Raw genomic sequence first — 25,485 nt, 5'->3', positions numbered from 1 at the left:
ATTTGTTGTGTTTAATTCATCGTATCTTCCATGAAATAAAACAGCGGTTCCTGAAATGGTGACCGCATTGGTTCCTCCGTTTGCAAGTATCAGCGTCGGGTCTTCTCCCCGGACTAAGCCCACTCAAAGGCCTCCTCCAGTGTCAATTGGGTCCCATGGGCTAATCGTTAGGAGTCGAGAGCAAGGTTTACGTACTTGTGCTTTATCCTCTCATCAGTTACTCTTCTTGTGTTTTGATTCTGGCAGTAGTCGTTGAAGCATGTTGGGAAGCCATGGGCTGTGCCGCTTCTGCCTCATCTTCCTTCTCACGATCGTTTTCCTAGTCCTTCTCTTCTACCTCACCTACCGCCCCATAAAGCCCCGTTACTACCTCACCGCGTTCTCTCTCCTACTCAACTCCTCCTCCTCCTCCTCGGCCCCCGGTGCCGGCGCTGTGGTGGCCTCCTTCGAGCTCGCCATCAAAAACCGTAACAAGGAGCTCGGCGTCTACCACGACGACCTCGGTCTTTCCCTCTCTCTCCCCCCATTCAATTCCTCCTCTTCTGCCACCGCCGTTGTCCCCGGGTTCTATCAGGGCCACCAGAGGACCGCATCCAAGGCGGGCTTTTTCAATCTTTCTTCTTCTTCTTCCAAGCGCCCCTGGCCGGCGGTGGCGAACGGGTCGGCGGTGCTCCGCATCGCGGTGGAATCGGCGGTTCGGTACAAGGCGGTGGCGTGGAGGAGCCAGCGCCACAGGGTGAGCTTGGCGGCCGAGGTCGCGATCGACGGGGAGGGTAAGAAGACGGCGGAGGACAGGATCCGATTCCATTCCTGTGCGCCGCAGATATACTGTGATGTTCCATTCCGGCACTCCATCATCGCCGTTGTTTTGGTTGCCTTTTGCTGCGCTGATGCTGAGTGGACGGCTGTGATTTTATCGTTATGTTGTGCATACTCGGCGATGGTCGTCTAAGAGGGTTTTTTTTTTATAGCTCCATGTGGCATGGGAGTTACATGTACCATCGGGAAGCCCATAAAATTGTCATTTGGATTAGATGGGCCAAATATGTGGGTACTCTGGTGAATCAATGGGCTTGCAATGTGTATGTAACATGGTTCTGTCCTAAACCTGTTTGATTAATGCTCCTATTACTTGGTTTTTTTTTTTGGGGATTAATTTCAGTCACATTATTCCTGTCTTCTGCTAGAAACCTTAGATAGAGTAAACCTGAATTGGCGGGCGAGTCAGCGTGGTCTTTATCCAGCACTATCTTTTTTTTCCTTATCACCAGTAATTGATGAACTTGCTAGACATAATTCAAGCGGAACGGTATTGAGACACACATGTTTTGATAATTATACGATTCTACCCAAGCTAACATTATCCTTCGAAACCCTAAGCCCAAACATCAGCGAAATCGAAGATCGATCGAATTCAGCGAGGTCCATGTCGGTAATATCGCGGAGGGCATTTGCTTCCGATGACGCAAGATATTTCTCCAAGGGTTTAAGAGATCAAAACGAAAAGCACACAGGATGGACGGGAGGGGAGCCAAGGGTGTTGGTGTTCGAAAGGCGCAAGCGAGAACAGGGTGAGTTAGCCAGACCTCCGCCATCTTCGCTTCCGTCCTCATCCTTGGCCCATAAACCCTAAACCTCGGGTGCAGGTAGAGGTGCCCAGTCCAATAAACGCGTTAATTCTCTCTGGATCTGCCCGCTGCCGTTGGAAAACGCCGTCGTCGCTTCGTCAGAGCTCTGATACCTTCGCTTCTCTTGTCTTTTCCAGGTATTTGGGTTCGGTTTCGGCCGTTTCGATGCTGAATGGGTTTGATTTTGGGTGTGGGTTGGATTCTTGAAGTGTTATCTCGAGTGGTGGGTTTGGTTTGGGATTTTCTTTTTCCAGTGGTTAGACAATCATTTTTTTTTTTGAACTGATGTTCATGTTTCGTAGGAAACAGAATACGTATCGATGTTCTTTCGTCGGCATATTAATGCACTTTTGATTATTGATCTTTAATATTCGTTAGAATTACTTGGTCATGGTTATTTTTAGATGTCATGCTTGTGATAGGGGCGAAAATAATCATGGCTACACACGTGTGCGACTACATGGACATGACCCATGGAATTCTTTGTTTTGGATTTTGCCTGTGGGTCGCTCAAGAATGTATCTATAAATATTTTATTTAGCATAGCAAGAAGGCCAAAATTTCCTTTTTTTTTCGTTCTGGAAATTCTCTGATGCCTGCTGTTGCTTTTGGTTTTTGTGTTTTCTTGCAAGTAAGTTTCATTTCTGTCCATCAAGGAGAAGATTCGAGGGCACATGGGTTTCCTAGTATTTCTGATGGCCACACTTTTTGTTTCTTTAAGTGCGTAGTCTTTTTGGTCCTCACTAAGAAAGTGACTAAGCTGCTGACTAGTTCCTGAAATGAATACCGGCTTGATTAGATGTTTTTGCTTTCGAATATCATCCATCTATATAATGTTTGCACTGTCTTAATGTTCTATGGAAATCTGTTAGGAACTAAATTCTGGCTGATCACAACAAGATGTATTTGCTTGAATATCTTGCCAATTAGCTGCTTTTCATTGTTTGTATGCTTTGTCAGAGAGGGTATGCATTCAAGTACGGTCTCTAATTATTTTCAGATCCCAACCTCTGTTTAGTACGATTCTTCTCTAGGTCACTTCTAGGTTGATGGGTGTTGATGATGTTGATGACCAAAAAGACAATGGAGCAAAGAGAGAAAACACCATGCCGACTACAGTCCTTGGAAAAATTATACTCAGGTGTTTCTTTTGTAATCCAGCTAAGTCCCTGGGTTTCTAAATATAATTCTTTAGTTTATTGATGTTTATCTTTCTTGCAGAGGATAAATATCCTAAACAAAATAAAATGGAAGAATATGCATCATCACTGAATTTAACGTATCATCAAATTCATGGCTGGTTTGCTGAGAGAAGAAGAAAAAATAGAAGGAAGAATGAAGCTCTTCATTCAAGTATAAAAAGCTTCCCTAGTAGTAGTTCCAATGCATCTAAACACACTCATGGTAAGTGTCTTAATTTATCAGGTCACAGGAGAACCGCTGGCACTTCAAGATGTGCTATCAAGAAGATGAATCAACTTGTCAGACAGAAATGTAGGTATAAGGATCTAGAGCAACTGATGAAGAGCCATTCAGGTGGCAGATCAAATTATGCAGAAAAGAATCACATTTTTCGCTTACAGATTTTGTTCCCTGAAGACCATATAGGAGATGCATTTGGCCACTGTACAGGTGTGTCTTGCTTCATTCTTAGACACATTGAAATATTTGCAGTCTTATTTGGTTAATTTTCATAACGATTAGATTGATATATTTTCTTTGAAATTGGAAATTTTAGGTGCATGTAATTCGGAATTTTTTTAATAATTTACTTTAATAATAATATTATTATTAATAATAAAGGTAAGAAAGTTAAGCTTGTGCAGTATGAGGATATATTTTCTGAAGCTTAAATTAACCCTTGTTGATCCCATGGTTTGATTCGCTTGGAGACTTGGAAAGATTTGAACTGCATTCATTGTACCTGGTGGATATGCCCACTTGAATGCCAGCAACCCTGACTTGATGAGGGGAAAGTGTTCTTTGACTTCTTCAAATACTTGTGGTTCATATTCCTCACACTTCCCTATCCTTTTTTTAACTATATAGGAATCCCTTTCTAAATAATTTTTTTCTTGAGATTTAGAAAGGAAATTGTTGAATTAACTAAGTGCCATAAAACATTTAAAACATTTTGAGATCAGTTTAATCTGGTTGATCTATATATATAGAGCTCTATATGGGATGAAAAAGAATGAATTGTCGTTATTGTGCCCCTTCTATTCTGAAATTTTAGCTTTAACAATGATGCCCAACAACAACAACAGCAAACTGTAATGTCCCAACTTTCAGGGTTGATGAGCTTTATGCAAGGTTTTATCATGATGCCCTCTCGTAATAACATCACAAACTTTTTTTTTTTATAAACAGTGGGCTAAAATAGTTTGTTTGCAGCAGCACATGCCATAATGCCTTGCTTTACGTGTGTATTAGCATGTCTTGTCAGGGTTCAGGCATATGTGCTGAATTGTGATTGTCACTATCATGTATATGGTAATTATTTACTGTAAATTAGGGCAATCTAAAATCCTAAAAGGTTGCTTGGTTTCCTCTCGGTGATAATGGAACAAATGACATAGCTAAAAGAAATGGTGTTCATAATAGTAGTACCATAGATTTGTAGAGGTTATTTCATATGGCAATTGGTTGAAGGTAGAAATTCATATAGGAGTTTTGTTTGAGTAGGAGACTGATGAGATATGGAAAAAAAGGTGTTGTATGTTCTGAGTTGTAGTTTAACAGTGAAGTTTGTGAAATTGATTGTTTACAAGAGAATGAATAATAAGTTTGAAGGATAAGCATTAAAGGAGTCAGATTTAGGTTAAGAGAAGTAATCTTGGACTCTCTGTCTTCGAAAATTACATCAGGGAAATAGATGGTGTCAGCGGCTTTTCCCTTTCAGTACGTATGCAGTGTGGCAGCTGATGTGGGAGAGAGGAAGGGTAGAGAAACCAGCAACAAAAGCCCTTTCTGAAATGAATGAACAATGACATTGTTTGGCTTTTAAGGATCATTTTTGCACAGTTCATCTTACAAACTATAGTGCATGTGCTGGACAAAAAGAACTTTGACAGTCTTGCTGTTCATAAAGTTGAGCTCTTATCGTAATCTGCCTTATCCTTGAACCTCTGAAGGTACTAAAGATCTACTTTAGTCTAAGCAGTAGACATTTAAATTAGATGACTGTTATTTTAGCAAGCTTAGATGGTTCTTTTATTATACTTGTTTCTAAAGTGTTAGGTTTTCGGTTAATTCCAGTTCTTTATTATCATCTTACTTTTGGAGTTCCAAATGTTTCGTTCTTACATATTTTCCAACTTATTTACACTAGAGTTCGAGAAACTTCAGTCCTGTCATCACAACCAACGCATTCCCAGAAGGAGCAAGGTATCACAGAACTTCAAGTAATATGACAAGTAGCTTTTGTCCTTTTTCTTTGGAATACAAAATATTAACTTGGGTAGAGCTGGGTTTGGTCTAAGTCATGTCTAACTAATTGCAACATGGACCAATTGGATTTTCATTTGGGCATCTACATGCCTAAGTTTTGGTCTAAGTCATCTAGATACTGTGTATAGAAAGTGCTTTTTATGTAAGTTATCTTCAAAATTTAATATCTTATCGTAGGACTTTTTTGTTTTTGTTAACTTATACTTTCTTGTCCATGTTTTGGTTACTCTCTCTGTCCATTTATGTATCAATTGTGTGCTGTCATCTTAATTGATGACGATTTTTTTTATTTAATTTAGTTAGTTGTCAATGAGGAAGGTTGCTATGTCTTAGCATCAATCGCATATTAGATGATCTTGACAAAATTTCTCCTGTGAAACACTGGAAAAAAAAATGAACAGTGTGTTTTTATAGTGATATCTTTTCTTTTAAAAGAACTCTTTGCAGGCGTTGGTGACTCCTATACTTGCCTCCAGAACTCTTCCTGAAGTTAATTTTCATGCAATGAAGTATGGTATGGGCAAAGGGTTGATGACAGTATGGCATGCAACACGCCCCAATGGTCAAAAATGTTCAACTGTTATGAGTTGTACAGACAGGAGTTCTTGGATGAATGTAAGATTGCATGCTTCTCATAAGGCTACATCATCTTATGTTCTAAAACGACTGCAGCAGAGAGAACCATGCATGGTAAATGGATTATGTTCTGGTTATGCTACTTTGACTTTGGCCCAAGGATATCATATTACTACTGTCTCTGCAGATTTTACTATGAAAGTTTGAACTGGATGACCATTCTGCTTATCATATGTTCCTGAGATATCCTTCCTGAGAAAACATAGAGTGAGAAAGGTGACTTTGCTTCTATCTCATGGGAACAATTTTTTTTTTTTTTAGTTTATAAGAAAACTATATTATAGATTTTCAGTATTTCAACTTAGAGACGTTTGTGACATTTCAATTGGCTGATCGAAGTGTCAATGTGAGTAGTGTCTGTAGTGTCAGTTTTTTCCAATTAAGTAAATTAAAGTTGTTCTATGTGTTCTATTTCTGGCGGTATGCATATATAAGGTTTGTTTCTCAAAATTCAGGTGCCATCTAAACAAGATGCAATTCAGCAAGAACCTCATTTAAGAGATTGCAATCTTTCACTTGATGAATCTTTTGAACAATCAAGTGAACCGATGACTTTAGTTGGTGATGAGGAGCTGGAACTTGAGGAGTTACAGGAAGGACCTAACCCATTGAGATGTTCTACCCATCTAGCTTCAAATGGAAGACATGGTTGCTCCCTTTGCAAAGGTTGATTCTTGTCCAGCACTATTCTTGGTACAGATCTCTCTGCCAACACATGCCATGATTTTGACTCTTGTATGTTCTAGACTTGTTGGCAAGGTTTCCTCCTCAAACTGTTAAAATGAAGCAGCTATTTTGTACAAGACTGATAGTTGCATTTATTCTGTAGTAGTTTAAGTCATGGAAGATGAATTTTATGGTAATGCAGGTAAAGTTGCTCTTTCCACTTCATATGTAGGAGTTGGTCATTCCCAGAAGTCAATGGTTTTGCTTTGTGTATCATCATTACTTTTTTTTACTCTGATGTGGTTAACCATATTTGACGTTTGCTACTTTGACATTTTTCTCGCTGACTCCTTTGGATAGTACTGATGTCTTTGGGCTTGTAGAGGCCCACTTAGCAGTCTGCCAATCATGATCTTGCATCATGTGTCCACTGCATGCTATTCATAACATTGCTGTTACTATTATTAAGTTGTAGTCTGCAGTTCTTATACTGTGTTAAATGTTTGGTTATGTAATGTCAGTTAAACACCATACGTGAATTTTGATAGATTTACTGTCGTTCATGTATAAATTCTGTGAGAATATCTTCAAAAGTTGGTCAACAGATGTTCCTTATTGTGGACTATACTAGTCATGTTTGTTTTGTATTTCTGTTTGTACTGCATCAGCCATGATGATAGATGAATCAAACACAATTCTGTGGAGTGTATTTAGATAATTTGCACTGAATTTATGGTGGCAAAATCAATTTGATGGGTTTTACTATCATGTTATTCTTTTCATGCCACGCTGATGATGATAAATTATGTTTTTCAATTTTCTTGGACAGGTTGTTCAGTTTATATATACTCATTCGGTGATTCTTGAAGTGCGTGCCTTTACACTTGATGAATTTGCTCAGGCATTTCATGACAAGGTTTTCTTGCTGCTCGTTCTATACTGCATAGATTTTGTCCACTCTTTAACATCTTTACTATTTAAAAATTTGATGTCTAATGAAGTTTACCATATGATATTTATTTCAGGATTCTTTGTTGTTAGGAGGAATTCATGTGGCACTTCTGAAGCTGCTTATGCTTAATGTTGAAAAAGAGACTACTGCTGGATTTATTACTCCATCTTCTAAAATCTGCAGGTTTTTAGTATTTTCGGACTTTGTAAGTCACTGATCGAGTGCGTATATTGTATTTCTTCTATTTTCGTTTTTCTACAGGCCCTTCTGTTGATGTTGCCTTCTGTTCCTTTGCCACAGACCACTTAAGAGTTGTCTTATTTTTCTTTATTTTGTAGTGTTGGTTTTATTTGTCTGTAATTTGCTTTTCAAGTTGTGCATTTGTTTCACATTATAAGCCACCTTGCGGTTAAGATGTAAATTTTCCTTTCTTGTTTACTTTGCTTGTTATGTAGTAAAACTTTACGATATATGGGTTCTATTCAGATAAGAGAACAAGATTTTGATGTTGATCACTGGAAGCAATCTCTTGGCCCTCTGACTTGGACTGAAATACTATGGCAAGTTCTGGTAGCAGCAGGTTTTGGATCAAAACAGAAAGCAATACGGAGGGGAAATTATAACGAGGTATTGCAAACAACAAACTGTCTGATATTTGTCAACATTGGATTAAACATTTGCTGTTCCTATGCAAGCTTTAATGTTCGGTTGGAATTTCTGATTCTCAAACATCTATTTAGAATTTTCACAATGCACGTATTGGTTTTTACATGTTATCCTTCCATGGTTTCAAAATTTTATACAAGTCAAAGAAAGAGGTTTCAATTTGCATATGCTTTTCCGAAGCAGAAACTTTTGCTTTATATATGAGGACAGTTGTAAATACTAAATAGTGTGGTGAGTTTAGGATTATTGGGTGGCCACATCAACTGACTGGTCTTTTAATAAAATGATCCAATTAAATAGGCAACTAGGGTACTTGCCTAATATTGACTGATGAGCTGGCTACCTCTAATGTCAGCTTAATGTCCATTTGACTTCCTCAATGAAGGAGTCTTGACTTCCTAATGATCTAAAGCCTTGAGAACTTCTATCCTTGAAAACATTCAATCAATGTAACTGTTTAAATCTTCTATGCCTATGTAAGTGCACTAATTTCAAATGGCTAAACTAAGATGTCTCTCTTTGTATGGTGATTGACTTTTTATGTTATGTTCTATGATTTGATCATAAACACAATGTAATTGATCTACATCTCTGAGAGCTTACTCTGATAATTCAGATATCAAAGATTCATCAGCCCAGGTATCTGAATCCATTTGGATGCTAATATATGTGATAATGATAAGGCTAGATCAGTTAAGCCAGCTGGATTGGATCGTTGGATCAGATTAACCATAATTGGGCCATCATTAATTGTGATTGTCTGTAGGTTGACTCAAGTATGATGGAATAAACTAATATATACCCAGCTAAGCTCAGTTGATTCCAGATTTCTGATGTTTTCATGATCAGTCATTACATCAAATCATGATTCAGTTGATCATTCATATTATTTGATTAGGAGAACCTTACATGATTGAAATGAATGATCACCAATTGACTTATAGTACCACATCAATCGATGGGAGATATTAAACAACAGCATGCTGATGGGTGATAAATCAATCAAGGAGAAAGGTGCTTTGTTGAAGAGATCAAATTACCAATAGCATGAGCATTACAAATTGAATTACTTTGACTATACCTCATCTCAAGTGTCGGTAGGGAACCGTACTTCCAAATTTTGCTTTGGTGACCTCTAAGCGGGGATGTAAAGCAAGTGAAATACATTGAAGACTGAGTCTTAGTATTAAACAGACAGCATTTTTCTTGTATATGCAAGTTCATGTTTAACTTTATCTCTGTTTCTTGTTAATTTGTGTTCTTAGGAGAGGAATCCAATGGAGAAACATGGCCTACATCCCCCCACATTGAAAGGTGAAATATTTTGTTTGTTATCCAAGCAAGGAAATCGTGGACTAAAAGTTTCCGAATTGGCAAGAGCTTCTCAGGTGCTAGTTTGGAGACTACCTTTTTTTTGAAAAAAAAAATTCAATTGTCTATGTATATATGCGGCAAGTCTTCATGTAATGACTGTTGACAGTAAATTTTGCTGTGTTTTTAGATTGTTAAACTTGACCATTCAGTTGATCATTCAAATGGAGAACTTTCTTCTTAGCTGTCACTTATTTCTGTTTATCTTGTTAGACAACTAGATTCCACTGTCTTTTATATCAGACTAATTCTTTATCTAGGTTTTAGTAAAGTTATTTTGGTTTAGTAATGTTAGATTGATCTATTTTAACTTTTCTGTCGCACCTGATCCTCGTAAAAGGGCTTGTGGCTTACTCTCGAGGCAGGTAGTCCCAAATATTCTCCTGTAGCTTTATTTTTAAGATCAGTTTTCATATTCCTTGTTCCAAGTGGATTTTCATGATAAAACCTACTGTGTTTTGTTGAAAGCTACTTTGTTGAAACCTACTGTGTTACTTTTTAATAGTGATTTTTTTTTTAATGTTACTAACATATGTTAGGAACCCAGGAGAGCTATATCACACTCATTACAAATGCATGGTATCATGAATCGGGTGCAAAAATTAAAAAATCATTGACAAATTATCAAGTATTACCAATGTCATCGTTGGAGGGAAATGGGTGTGACATTGATAACATCCTTACCAAATACTTCTCCAGCCAATCCTTCTGCATCATACACACCAGCTTTCAAATATGCAAATGCTTCTAGCTCTAGAAGAGGATGCCGGTCTAGTTCTTCGGAGACTAATAACTGCAAAGACAGAGAAGCCTGTAATGATGTGCACCCACTCCAATCCATATTTTTAGGATCCGATCGTAGGTACAACAACTATTGGCTTTTCCTTGGCCCATGTTCTGCACGTGATCCTGGCCATCGAAGGGTCTATTTCGAGTCTTCAGAAGATGGTCATTGGCAGATCATTGATACAGCACAGGTTGTTAACTTTGCATCTGGTTACTTGGCTTTATATTTACTAGTTTATGTTTTCTCTTGATGGTAGCTTTGAAGCTTTTTTGACACATTCATTATTGCTACCTGTTGCTCTGTAACAGGCTCTGCATGCTTTGTTGTCCATCTTAGACAGCAGGGGTATGCGGGAAGCTCGTCTAGTTGCTTCTTTAGAGAAGAGGAAATCATTTCTCTGTCAACCGATGGATGAGTATATGGCTGCTGCAATTGGAAGCAGACAAACAAAAAATTTTGAGCCATCTGATACAAATGCCAGTAGTGGTGATGGATCTTCACCAACTTCAGATGTTGATAGTGTTCTAATTACTTCAGAATCCTTGGATAATTTATCAGTTGTTTCGGGTGCTATAAATCTTGAAATTGAGAGGAGCAGTGAAGAAAAGAAGCAAAAGTGGGCCGGCTTGCAAGCATTTGATAAATGGGTTTGGAATTCCTTTTACTCCACTTTAAATGCTGCAAGGTACCGTAAGAGGTCATACATGGAATCATTGTCTCACTGTGTGAGTTGCCATGATTTATTTTGGAGAGATGAAAAACATTGTAAAAGTTTTGCCATACTACATTTGAGATAGATTTTGATCTTGAAGAAAGATATGCAATACATATAGCAACATGTGGGGAACGAGAAGATGTGAGTGAGTTTCCCAAGCATAAAGTTGTGTCTTCGCAGTTGCAACTCCTGAAGGCGGCAATCCATGTAATCGAGGTGACCTACTTATAACTTTTTTGTTAATATTCACTGATTTTTCATCTCTTGTAAATATTAACGCATAAATGAATGCCAGTTTTCATTATACTGTTAAAATAATCTAAAGTTGATTTTATTTGAGTTTCCAGGAAAATATAAGTTTTTTTTTTTCCCCTTAGGTGAGCATGCCAGAGGCAGCATTAATGGGTACATGGACAACATCAGCTCACAAGCTTTAGGTCAAGCGGCTTAGATGTGCATCATCTTTGCCGGAACTCTTACAAGTTTAATTATATAATCATAATTTAATTTCTAATTTGATCAGTAAATTTCGGTACTTATATTATGAAGAATTGCCTTTTATGTTCATTTCACTGATCTTGTTGGTGCCATAAATGAGCACTGGTTGTATGAATGCCCCACCATGGGCTGGCTCTAATATGGCTGCAGATGACGTTATCATACAATTTCAAACTATGCTCTCAACAACTTCTGCAATTGCACTTTGGTTGGTTAAGTTGGATGCTCTATTTGCTCCTCATTTGGAAAGATTTCTGGCTGGAAAGATCTCCAGTATCCATGCCCCAATCAAAATGTATATCATGATTATATTTTACTTTTATGCTTTACTTCGTGTATGCCTTTATGTTAGTATTCTTGCTCATGATATGCTCTTTAATATATGGTACAAGTTTCTTATATCATAAGTACCAGGGTATATCATTGCTGTTGTAGGGCATATTCTGAGACTAGAAGTCTAATACTTCTGTTGGTAGGGCAGAAGCATAATGTTTTATGTGGGCTTCGTTTTATATTTCTGCTTGCTTTTTGTACTTTGTTGATGATGAATGTCAATTCTGCTGCTGACTATGTCCTAAGTTATGTATTCATTTTTTTGTCATCAACTGCAAATTAGCTAGGTTCAGACAATAGTTCTAGGAAAGTTAATGCACTTTTCCAGTAGTGTTATTAACATGTTAGGGATGACTTGAGTGAATCTGCATATATTCCTAAATGAACTTGGAAATGCTTCACAACTTATTCTTCTTAATTTTTTGGGTTACCATTAATTTCGAGTTTCTGGCTAACTCTTTTTTTTATTTATAAGTTTAATGTTGTGCAGCCAAGGATCATTTGCTTTTTTTTATGTATTGAAAATATCTGGATGAATAAAAATAAAATCAGTTGCCATGAAGAAGGGGATTCATTCTTGAGGCCTAAATGACTGAGTTGCCGTGAAGAAGTGAATTTATCCTTGAGGCCTAAATGATGCCAAAGATCCTTAAAGATATCTTTTAATAAAGCTAGAATAACAAATCTAAAATAATTTAACAAAGATTTCAAATATTTTGGAGCAACACAATTATGCCATTGATAGTGCTGCTAGAATGACATGTAGATGCAGATGGGAAAATAGTTTTTATTAGCAATTTTTTCTAGGAAAAGAAGGGTATCATAGCTTAGGTGCCCTAGAGCTAAAGTTGCAATGAGCTAAATGTTGTTAAATATTTTCAATTCTGCCACAGATAATCTCATACACAACAAAGCATTTTAATTATATAGTTATCCATCAAGATATATATATTAAATTAATCAAACATAAAATATTGGTGCTTCATTCTGAAGTCATGGAGATTAATTTGGTCATATCATTTGGTGGGTAGTAATTTGAGATTGAGAATGTTGTTTGATGCAACCAAGTTAATTTTTTTGACTTTTGAAATTATATATATATATGTATATATATATATATATGTATATATGTATATATATATATATATGTATATATATATATATTTGAAAATGAAGAACAAAAAAACCAAAAATCATAGGTGCCATTTAGTATTTCCATGACTTGTGCATTTTTTTTACTGTGAAAACTATTGCGGTCTTCTTTAAACATAGGGCTACTTTGACAGGTAGGCTTGCTGTAAAAGGTGATTGAATATATCTTTATCCTGCACACTCAAAGAGTTACTAGTCGCTGATCCATCCATGGCTATTTTATTGTTTCAGGTAGGGGGAACTGTATCAATAGTTGAGATCAGAGGGTCTTTTAGGGTGAGCGTATTTGTATTTAACAACAACATATGTCAGTAGAGCATTAGAGTTCGATGCAACCAATCCCAATATCTACTTCAAGATACTGTTGTTTGACGTCAGCATGACAGCCATGCCCTCTTTGGGCTTGTGCAGTGGGGTCTCTCCAAGTTTTCGAAGTAACAAATGGTTGTAATTTAGGATGCTGCAGCACCTGCAAATATTTAGTATCATAATCTCGGGCAGGTCAGCCAGGGATTGTGGCAGCTGCAGAAATAATATATATTTATTCTATTTTGTTCGCTGTTTTCCATCACATAGCATAATATATATATATATTTATGCTAGGAAATATCAATGACTTTTTCGTCGGACCTGTCACACCAATGGTGTCAACATGCCAGTGAATTCTGCCTGCTGCCCTCTTTTCTCTTCTAAAAAGCTACAACGTGTCTGTGCGGCTCATAACGTTTATTCCGACATAAGCAGTCAATAAAATTTAATCTTTTTTCTTCTGATATACAAGTCTATTTACATACTTTGTGTAACGTACGTAAAGAAGAAAAATTATCAGGTGCAATAATAATGTTTACTAGCGTCGTTTGTTCGAGATATTTAGGTGGGATGTGACAAAACCTGGTCCCACTCGTGAGTGTCTCATCCGCCTCTCTCCCCGTCAAGGCGTGGTCAGTTTACGTGGTGGATCATTCACATATGTTGAAATCTTATATCTATGTTGAAAACAAAAGGACTATTCAGAAATCTTATATCTATGTTGAAATTTCAAAAGCTGAGGAGGATGGGACGAGCAAAGTCCAATTTGGTGATTAAGAGTTGTAATTATCAGAAAACACAGTGAACGCATTCATTCTCTCACCACTGGTGGTGCTCACTGCCAGAGTCACAGTGAAAGCAAGTCCAGGTCCATCTCATCTTCTCCTATTCTTCCTTCCGGTTCTCATTTTTCCAATGCTTTGTGTAACGTGAGGAGGCACGCGGTCGTCGGCCAATACATTTCTTGACAAGGACGCCTCAACCACCAATGGCGTAGAAAAAGGTGCAATACTTGGGAGCTGATTCGATGACATGACTTTTGACCGGAGTCAACTCTGGTTTATAAACATGTACGTATCTGTGGGATGCTTCTTCGACCACTCATACACCCTGAGACAGCGGTACAGCTTTCAAGTCCAGACTTTAGGTCGTGGACCCACCCAAGCCACCACGACCGACAATCGCGTGTCGTGGTGGGAATACCTGATCCTAAGTAGCGGCCTAACTCATGACAGGACACACTCGGCGTGCTGGTGATGATGCCCGTTATACAAGGCCAACAAATTTCTTCTCCATCGCCTTTGTTGTGACACCATCTTTCTACGTCTTGACTCTTCCAAATACCCGAAGCTACACGGCATCATGGGAAGCAGATTCATTTAATGTTTGTTGTTGACAAAAAAATAAAAGACTCGAGATTTAATGACTAGAAAGCTTTCCTCGCTGGAAAATTACCCAAAATCCTTCACCTTAGTTTTTCAATTGCTTCGAAAACACTTAATATAAATTTATTTCTATCTTGTGGGTAATTGTTTTTCAATTAATTTTAATGTTTTGTACGATTCATTTTTGTGTGTGTGTGTGTGGTTGGTTACTTTAGATAAATAATAACTTTCTATATTCAATTAGTTACTTTAGTAGTGTTAATTATTCTAAATTTGCAAAATATTTATGTAGACGATCGATTAATCATGATGTCTCACATCACACGAATAATTTGATTTCACGCGGTGACTCACGTCGGCTTGTCATGGTTCGACCCGTAATTTTCTGAGACACGACGGTGGACACACTGCTTCAGCATTATTGCTATAGATATTTCCCCTCTCCTTCACAGTGGCCAAAGAGCTTCACCATGTCTCCCTCCTCCCTGTCCCCTTTCCTCAAGCTGCTGCTGCTCCTCCTCCTCTTCTCTGTGATCAGTGCCGACCCGTTGTATAATATCTGCGGCAACTCCGGAAACTTCAGCGCCAATAGCACGTACCAGAACAACCTGAACCTCCTCCTCTCCGACCTCGCCTCCAAGGTTTCCGCTTCTGGCTTCATAAACGGCACCAGGGGGCAAACCCCCGACCAAGTGTACGGTTTCGCCCTCTGCCGGGGAGACGTCAACTCCAGCGCGTGCGGCTCCTGCGTCGATACTGCCACCCAAGACATTCAACAGATGTGCGCCTACAACAAGGCTGCTGTGATCTGGTACGACTTCTGCTTCCTCCGCTTCTCCAACGGGAGAATTTTCTCCTACGACGGCAACTCGCCGGAGTTCTACATGTGGAACGTCAACAACATCACCCGGGCGGATCGGTTCAGCAAGCTCTTGGATCTCCTGCTGAACCGTACGACAGACAGGGCGGCGAACTCCGCCAAGAAGTTCGCCACCGGGACGGTGAGCAACTTCACGTCGGCGTTCCCGAAGGTGTACGGCCTGATGCAGTGCACTCCGGACCTGTCGCAGACAGATTGCGGGACGTGCTTGCGGGGTCTGTACAGCCCTTTACCGAACCTAATGGTGGGAAAGGAAGGAGGGAGGGTGATCGGAGTGAGGTGCAACATGAGGTTTGAGGTGTACTCCTTCTACCAAGGCAACTCCACGCTGGCGCTTACAGCTCCCGTGGACAGCGCATCGGAACCGACCCCACCGCCTGCCTCTCCGCCACTTGCTACCCCCGCCGTTCCCCAACGAGGTAAATACCTCGGATCATCTCTTACTACCACACATCTTATAACATATGATCTTGTCAGTCTTTTTCGATTTCTACGTATGCCTTTTTTTTTTTTTAATCGTTCTCTCTGACTCAAAAAAAACATTTACATATGTTATTATAAATATATTTACACATAGTCCATATATGAGTATTATTATTATTATTATTATTATTACGTACGTTATTATAAAAAATATTCAAACGTAAAATACAAATGTACATCAGACTGTGTACACCCCTCCCTGCTGGTGAAGACGCCCACTGTTAGCCAACAACCCAACTCCTTTTTCTGCAATAATTGCGGCAGAAGACTACGAATAGTCAACACGAACAAACTTGTCTCAGTGGTCTCCTTTGCTGTCGTTATCCTTGCGAGCAACGTCTGACACCACCGAGTTGCAGCCACTTTAGATCGCGCCTTAAAAAGCAGCGTAGGAGTAAGAGCCTGAAACAAAAAGCTAGTGCTGAGACTTTCACTTTTCTCTGCCATTCATCTGTCATCAAAATGAGTGGCCTGCCAATTATACTTTTTCAGAAGATAATTTAATTTAGATACATAATGCATTGTCACATCTCCGATTTATAAAAAAATTATTTTTTTAATATTTATAATTCATTTTTATTTTGTATTTTTAAATTTAAATCCTTATCTTCATAATAATAAATATTTTTTAATAAAAAAATCACATCTTCACATGTGACCAAAAAAAAAAAAACTTTCTTCCACCCTAACCTCAAATCTACTAATTAAATATAAGTAGGTTAAATATAAGATAAAAATAATTATTATAAAAATTAAAAAATAATATAAATAATATTAATATTAATAAAATATATAATGATATCAATAATTTAATATGAAATAATAACATAATAATTTATTATAAAACTTATATATTAGAAAAATAATGATAATTCTTATGTAGTAAATAAAATTATACATCAATCGTATGTAACACATCTTCATAACATACATAATAGTCAAAATAACAAATACTTATATCTTGTTTAATAGTAAACTCTCCTAACAACGGATAAAGATGTATGTGATGATTTTCTTCGAACAACAAATAGAGAGCATTTATATTACATTTTCAATAAAGAATGGAATGATATTCTTCACCCGTCTAGGTGGGGATATGTTCCTCCCAATAATAGATGGATGAACTATCTAACCATCATGTTTGATGGTTTGCTAATCTCCAAAGGGAATCATCTTACTTACCTTCGGTAGGGATATAATTATGATCATTTACATTCATTCATTTACGTTGCATACATCTAAGAAATAGTATAATAAACATATTATGAAGGGTCATACTTGATATATGATCTACTAAACTATATCTATTGGTGGCTGCACATGTGGGCTACTAGTATAGCTACATAGCTATACTATATGTAGGCTACTGGTGTGAGCAGTATAGCTACATATACTACATGGTAACAATCGTATCAATATCATAAGCTTAATCTAAAAGAAATAGTAACAACTAATAATTATTTTAAAATGATACTTTCAAATAAAATTTTTAAGTTTATCAAATTATAAAAATATGAGATGTTAATCTCTCTATAGTCCTCAATCAAAACCCTAATTGAAATAACCCTATTGACTAAAACCAAATTCAATTCAATTAGAATCTAATCGAACCTATCTCAAATCTTTATAGACATAATATGAAATTATTCTAGACGGGTTTCATCTATATTTAAATGATTTTAATTAAGTTTATTTGAATTAGTCAAGTTGATATGGAATCACTCTAAATTGGCTTAAATCGATCAAATCAGTATGATTCAGTCAATTAGCGAGCTCAACGAGATAAAATTAAATTATGTCGTTAGTCCAAATCAAATATCCACCTAAGTTTGATTTAGATAACATATTTGGTTGAGATAGAATGGGTTGGATACTGAGATGACAATGTAATTAATGTTAGTTTTATTTTTAATTAATTTTTATTTTGCTTTTATATATATAAAGATAGAATTATAATATTTATATTTTATGGTTCACATATAAAAATAAAATTTAAACTATTTACTTTATAAAATTCACATAGTGCATTAGGAAATAAATCAATTAATAATTTAATTATAAAAAAAATTTAATTTACCTATATAAGTAAGAAAATTAATTTTAATCATTTCCTTAACTACACTATACAAACAAAAAAAGTTAATTATTTATAATAATTAATTTATTTTAAGGGAAAAAAATCGATGATTACATACCTCCAATTCAATTAGGTACGTCTAAAGTCATCTGGAACCAAATATAGTTGGTTAATTATTTTGTTAATTATATTCTATTTAATAAAACAATATTAATTGTGTAGGACTAAGCGGATCTCTTTTCATTATTCCTAATAAAGTCGTCTTAATATCTCCCTCTGTTTTCCCTCATATCATTGATCTTGACTGCAATATATTTCCTAATAACCTTATACTTCATTCTCGATATCTTATATCAGTAATCATTGTTAGAAGAATATAGTAGAATTAAACATCAACCAATTTGGGTTTTTGTTCCCAAACTTCTCTTTGTTCTTGCATTTCTGTCCTCGAGGAGTTCACCATGCGCAGCCCAATCGTTATGGTGATTGAGAAACGGGATGATGAGTTTTGGTGGCCATCTGTCGGTGCAGGAAAAAAGAAGAACGCAATTGGAATAGTTCTAGCTATTGTCATACCTGCAGCGACTGCAGTGCTGCTGCTGATCTCCATTGTTTGCGTCTGCTACTGGAGGAAGAGGAAGCGGATACCGAAACCTCCATGTGAGTGACCTGCCCATGCTCTTTTTCCTTCATTGCAATTGAATATAAGCCATACCGTTGTTTGAACAAGACAGGGAAAATGATAGGATAAAAAAGTTGGTTCATTAACTGACTTGGTGCCTCCATCTTCCTCTTCCTCTCTCCTTGTCCGCGCCAACTAGAGATGCTGCTGGAAAATTCTCTATCAAGGCTAAAAACTTATATTAAACTCATATATAAGTTTACACGAGTTCTCTCTCTCTCTCTCTCTCTCTCTCTCTCTCTCTCTATATATATATATATATATATATATATATATATATATATATATATATATATATATTAATATTTGAATTAGATCTCTTCAACTAAAATCATATCTAATCACAAGATTTGAATTAATATTCCAACATATGTACGGCGTGTGAGTGGAGCATGTGTTTGTGAGTTGTGTGTTTTTCCTACAATATGAAACAATTAGAATCCTTGTCATCATTACCATTTTTAACATGCTTGCAACTGCTTGCTGTTTCATAGACGAAACTGATGGGGAGCAGATCCCGAGTGTTGAATCACTACTGTTTGATCTATTGACAATACGACTTGCGACAGCCAACTTCTCCACAGAGAATAAAATTGGAGAAGGTGGATTCGGAACAGTGTACATGGTACGACCAGAGCCTTCTCCTCAGTATTCCACTTCGAATGTCGCTCTTGCTCTGTCCTCACGCTATAAGATCTTGTGCAGGGACTGCTACCGGATGGAAGAGAAATAGCTGTCAAGAGACTCTCCAACTCTTCTGGGCAAGGACTTGGAGAACTGAAGAATGAGTTAGTTTTGGTCGCAAAACTCCAGCATCGAAATCTTGTAAAGCTTCTGGGAGTTTGCTTGGAGGAAGAGAAGATGATTATCTACGAATATGTGCCCAACGGAAGCCTGGACGCCTTTCTTTTTGGTTAATTCTCCTTCCATATATATCATATATCACTGCTCTTCTTCATTGCCCGAGTGCTTGAGGTCCTAACACCTTTTCCGTCCAACAGATCCTACGAGAGGCCAACAGCTTCGTTGGGGAATCAGATACAAGATCATTTCCGGAATTGCTCGAGGCCTTCTATACCTGCACGAAGAATCGCAGCTAAGGATCATACATCGTGATTTAAAAGCCAGCAACATCTTGTTAGATGCAGAGATGAACCCCAAGATCTCAGACTTCGGTTTGGCAAAGCTTTTTGGTGGCGACCAGACTCAGGGCACCACAAGCCGAGTCGTGGGAACTTTGTGCGTATCACAACAATTAATAGTCTACTCATTGAAAAAGTTTGTGTTTATGTTGATTGATCGATCGATGTTGATCTCATTGCAGCGGCTACATGGCGCCGGAGTATGCGATGCAGGGCAAGTTTTCGATCAAGTCGGATGTGTTCAGCTTCGGTGTTTTGGTTTTGGAGATTTTGACCGGAAGAAAAAACAGTAGTACCTACGACTCCGACGTCGCCGAAGACCTTCTAAGCTACGTAAGTAGTCGGGTGCAGTTTCATAACAATCAAATCACATACGTATATAGACGATAAGTAAACCATCCTGTGAAACAGATATGGGAGAAATGGCGAGGAGGAAGAGCCATGGAGATCGTAGACCCAGCCTTGGGTGGGCGGTACCAAGGAGGCGATGTGTTGAGATGCGTCCAGATCGGGCTGTTATGTGTTCAAGAAAATCCAAATGACAGGCCGACGATGTCAACGGTGGTTGTGATGCTCAACTCTGAGACGGTCTCCCTCCAGCCTCCTACACGGCCTGCGTTCTGTGCGGGTAAGAGTGACGCGAATGCAAGCTTGGGAACGAGTAACTCGACTCTTCCGGTCGAAAAATCTGATCGACAAAGCAAGTCATTTCCCATGTCACCAAATGAAGTTTCGGTTTCAGAAATAGAACCAAGATAGATGGGAACAGCAAAAGGCGGCCACTGTCGATCTCTCCTCACATAAGGCCGTGTGCCTGTCTTCCTGTTCTCAGACACAGCGTCGTACAACTGCTGCTGTGTAGTCTCCTTTTTATCTATCTCATGATTTACCTTCTTTTAGGAGGATTAACAGCGGAATTCAAGCAAATGAAATGTCAAAAAGGATTCCATGTCAATCCGCATATATTTACTCATGTGAACTCTTGGATCAACATTTAGAATGTTGTCTTTATCTCTATAAATAATTATTCTCGAGTATAGAAAGAAGGATTATATACAAGTAATAATCCTTTATCAAATAGTAGTAATACGAAGATAAAAAAATCGAGACAAATAAAAATAGAAAAGATTCTCTTGAACTTCTTATAAGATCTTTGATTTAATTTTAGATTTGAGCCCAATAAGCTTAAATATTTGAGATTGGGATAGATGTAGCTGTCATCTATTTATAGGCGTAGAATGGTAACTTAAATCAACAGAACCTTATCATATTTCTTATTTTAATTAACTAAAACTATATCCAATCAACTTATCTAAAAGATAAAATCTTAAACTCCTTTGAAAAATATAACTTTAAATCTTAACACTCTAACTATACTTTTGAGAATAAGTATTAATTTGCTTCGAGGATCTTCCCACGATCCTTTGGAGAGAGATTTAGTAAAAACATCTACAATATTTTCTTTGCTACCTCTACGACGTTAACGACTCCTTGAAGCACTTTTTTTGAATGAATGATGTTTAATTTTAATATATTTGGTTCTTGCATGATAAATCAGATTTATATTTTAGGATATTTTTTATTGTCACGCTATAAAATAGTGGTTTCATAGTTGACAACAAACATACTTGATCTAACGCTTTAGTCATATACACTTTTTAGCATATTCTACTTCAATCGTAGAAAGAGATCGATTATTATTTCTTGCTACAATATTAGATACAAACATAATTATATAAAGAGACAAAGCTAAAAGTGGATATATGCTTATTCAAATCACCTCCCAAATCAATAATACATGTAACCATGCAATTTAAGATGAATACTCTTTTTATAATATAATTCCAAATGTCGAATTCACATATCTTAGGATTCTCTTTGCTATAGCAATACATGACTTTTTTTGGATATTGCATACGATCAACTAAAAATATAATATTTGGTCTTGTAATTATTAAGCAGACAAAACTATCAATAAGAGCATGAAAAATATTAAGGATTAGAAAATTTTTTGCCATCATTATAACTTAGTTTTATATTTGCATCAAGTGGAGTAGAAATATTCTTATTTTTGTTAATTTTAAATCTTTCAATAATTTTCTTTGCATAACTTTTTTGAGAGATAAATATGCATTCTTTTGTATTTATTACCACCAAAAGAAATATTAAGCTTCCGTAATACCTTCATTTCAAACCAAAATGAAAAATAACATGAAGATTTAAAATCTCCACTTGGTTATTATCAATGATAGATTATACTATCCACATATAAAAGAATAATAGCAAGTAGACTTCCTTGCTTTTTCACCATAGAATAAAATTAGATGTATTGAGCAATTTTTTCATGCTTTGGGAGCTTTCTTTAACCCATAAAGTACTTTCTTAAGCCTACAAACATAACTTGGTTCGAAAATATAAATATATCCTAGTGGTTGATCAATATAAAAATCTTTATCAATTTCACCGTAATTGCTAAAGCTTCCACCGAAAATTAACTGTTAGAGCAATCACTAATCGAACGGATGTCATCTTAATTATAGGACTAAATATTTTCTCATAATCTTCATCATATTTTTCAAAGAACTCTCTTATAATAAGTTTTACCTTATAATAATCTATATTTTCATTTGACTTATGTTTTACCTTATAAACTCATTTGCAAGTAACTTGATCTACATTAATAGATTTTGACATAAGATATCAAGTTTTATTTTTAAGAAGAACCTTCATTTCTTCGTTGAAGGCATTCTCTATCAATTAGTTCAAAAAAAAAATAATGACATATGCTTTCACTTTCTCTATCTCGGTAAGTTTGACAATTATTCATTTTAATTTTTTCAATATTGAAACTTTCTTTTCATGAATATTTTAAGTTTGACAATTATTCATTTTAATGACATATGCTTTCACTTTGCTCTATCATTGGTTGAGAAAAAAATAATAGGAGTAGATACATATGAGAAAGGAAATGAGTTAAAATTCATAGGAGCACTAGATGACCAAGAAAACTCAATCATAGGTTTTGAACGTATATCATTTATTGCTGTGATTCATAGTATCAAAAGAAACTACTCGTGGAGAATAATAAGAAGAAATTTCTTTAAATATAAGATCTCGAGATATCATATACATATATGTTTTTTAGTTAAAGATGTATTTCTTAGTTTAGCATTGCTTCTTTTTGAATCTAGTATACAAATACAGGAGAACTAATACCTTGAAATATTTAACATTTGATTTCTCTTTAAACATGCATTCATATGAATACTTCAGATTGATTAATATGATCAAAAGCGGCATTGAGAGATGGGGGAATGGGGGATGGTGAAGGTGAATTAGTACAACAAAAAAATTATGTCGGTTTGAAAATCTTCGTACAATAAAACCTGATCCTGACGAAAACTGTTTCATTTATCTTGAATGAGCAGAGAATAGGGGATTGGACAGTTTGCAATGAAATAAAGTTGAATATAGTAAAGAGATTAAGTAGTAAGGAATGAACACACAAGTATTTATAGTGGTTCGATCGTTGTGACCTACATCCACTTCTGATTCCTCTTCCGTTAAGGTCACCGGTGTCCACTAATGGTCCTCCTTCAATAGGCAAAGACCAACCACCTCTTTACAACACTTTCTTGTTGAATCTCGGATTTTGATGATGAAGTCAATTGTCATTTATTATCTAATCCATATGTTGAGATAAGTGTGCATGATTAATTATGATGGAAGTAAGACATGCAGTAGGAGTTACGCCGGAGTCAAGACCATGATCACGTTGGCGGTTCGAGAGTTCGACGGAAGTCCGGACAGTCGTCGGAGGTTCTGCGGGAACTGTTGAATCTCGTATTTTGATGATGAAACTACTTGATATATGTTTATGATTTAATCTGCGTTTTGAGTGACGTAGGATGCTTCGATCAGGATGAGACAATTAAAGCAACAACATCATGTTGTGCCGGAGGAACATGTCAGAAGATTGGACGTCGGTGTTGGGCTGATGGCCGATATTCAGCCCATGTGGGCTTTATCAGCCCACAGCCCACACCCCCTCTTAACCTAACCCTAATTAAGATTAGGGGGGTGTGGTGGCTGCGTTTTAGAGGCAGATTAAAGCTATAAAAAGGCAGTAACGAGGCAGATCTTTGTAGCCATGAGATTCCAAAGAGAAGAAGGAGAACAAGGCAGAAAAGAAAGAGAAAGAAAGGGAAGAAGACAAGGACAACGCAGAGAGACTGTTCTCAAACATCTAGTAGTGTTCTCATCTTAGGTTAGATCAAATCTACAGTAGGCTCTTGCTGTGATTACTTGGGAGGTTTTAGATATTGTGGGCAGTGACGTGATCCTTGTATCCCAGTTATTCTCTTGTGGTTGTTGCTAGGGTTTTGGGCAAGAGATTGAGATTTGTACATTCATTATTCTCATAGTGGATTATCTCTAGTTTGCCCCGTGGTTTTTACCCTTCACATTGAAGGGGATTTCCATGTATATCTTGGTGTTCTGTTTAATTGTGTTTCCATTTTATTCCGCTGCGTATTTTGGTCTTCTAGTATTTGTTCCTATACAAAGGTTATTCCTGTTTATATCCCCATCAACTGGTATCAGAGCGGGGTTTTGGTGATTTAATTTTTGTATTTGAACATGGAGGCCAGTAATATTTCTCGCATGATTAGTTTGAATGGAAATAATTGGATGATATGGAAACCAAGAATGGAAGATCTCTTGTATTGCAAAGATTTGTATGGACCTTTGCAAGGGGATAGTGCAAAACCTACAACTATGACAGATGATGAGTGGAAGAGGTTAGATCGAAAAACAATTGGGTTTATTAGACAATGGCTTGATGATAGTGTCTTTCACCATGTTTCTACTGAAATTTCTGCATATTCTCTTTGGAAAAAATTGGAAATTCTCTATGAAAGAAAAACAGCTGGCAACAAAGCTTTTTTGATCAGAAAACTTGTGAACCTAAAATATAGAGAGGGTGCTTCTATTGTTGAGCATTTGAATGAAATGCAGAGTATTACTAACCAGTTATCCTCTATGAAAATGTCTCTTGATAATGAGTTGCAGGCATTGTTACTTCTCAGTTCATTACCAGAAAGTTGGGGGACACTGGTGGTTTCCCTCAGTAATTCTGCACCAGATGGTATTGTCACTATGAGTCAAGTAACAAGCAGTTTGTTGAATGAGGAGTTGAGAAGAAAGAGTTCAGCAACATCTTAGAATGATTCACAGGCACTTATCTCAGAGAATAGAGGAAGGTCAAAGTCTAGAAGCAGTTCACGTATGGGTAGGAGCAAGTCAAGATCAAGAAAAGATATTGTTTGCTATAACTGTGGTGAGAAAGGACATTACAAGAACCAATGTAAGCAACCTAAGAAGAATAAGAAAAAGGGAAAAGAAGTGGAGTCTACAGAGTCAAAGGATAATACTACAGCTACAGTGCAGGGTGGTGATTATTTGATTTTGTCTCATTCTGATGATATTTTTTCTTGTGTGTGTCAGGATCTTGAGTAGGTGATTGACACAGGTGCTTCTTATCATGCTACACCTCGGAGAGAGTTTTTTGCTACATATAGGTCTGGAAATTTTGGTGTTGTCAAGATGGGAAACTATGGCACAGTAGATATCATTGGCATGGGTGATATCCATTTAAAGACCAACCTTGGCTGC

At 36.9% G+C, this 25,485-nt stretch overlaps 2 protein-coding genes and 1 pseudogene across 2 annotated transcripts; all 3 read left to right on the top strand.

Annotated features, from left to right (window-relative positions):
- The first annotated feature begins 103 nt into the window (after nucleotides 1–103).
- On the top strand, nucleotides 104–1,143 carry LOC135615272 (protein NDR1-like). Its single transcript, XM_065113532.1, has one exon. The coding sequence runs from the start codon at nucleotides 260–262 to the stop codon at nucleotides 950–952; it is 693 nt and encodes a 230-aa protein (XP_064969604.1). The 5' UTR covers nucleotides 104–259; the 3' UTR covers nucleotides 953–1,143.
- A 38-nt stretch (nucleotides 1,144–1,181) lies between these two features.
- On the top strand, nucleotides 1,182–11,838 carry LOC103988773 (homeobox-DDT domain protein RLT3-like; annotated as a pseudogene).
- Nucleotides 11,839–14,995: 3,157 nt separating this feature from the next.
- On the top strand, nucleotides 14,996–20,836 carry LOC135615271 (cysteine-rich receptor-like protein kinase 44). The gene is made up of 7 exons (XM_065113531.1): nucleotides 14,996–15,847; nucleotides 18,520–18,648; nucleotides 19,165–19,295; nucleotides 19,376–19,583; nucleotides 19,672–19,909; nucleotides 19,995–20,145; nucleotides 20,224–20,836. The coding sequence occupies exons 1-7, from the start codon at nucleotides 15,019–15,021 to the stop codon at nucleotides 20,569–20,571; spliced, it is 2,034 nt and encodes a 677-aa protein (XP_064969603.1). The 5' UTR covers nucleotides 14,996–15,018; the 3' UTR covers nucleotides 20,572–20,836.
- The last annotated feature ends 4,649 nt before the right edge of the window (nucleotides 20,837–25,485 follow it).

Source organism: Musa acuminata, chromosome BXJ2-6 (assembly GCF_036884655.1).
Source record: "Musa acuminata AAA Group cultivar baxijiao chromosome BXJ2-6, Cavendish_Baxijiao_AAA, whole genome shotgun sequence".
NCBI lineage: Eukaryota > Viridiplantae > Streptophyta > Magnoliopsida > Zingiberales > Musaceae > Musa > Musa acuminata.
The sequence above is the reverse complement of the archived record's forward strand: the minus strand, read 5'-3'. Positions and strand labels throughout refer to the sequence as shown.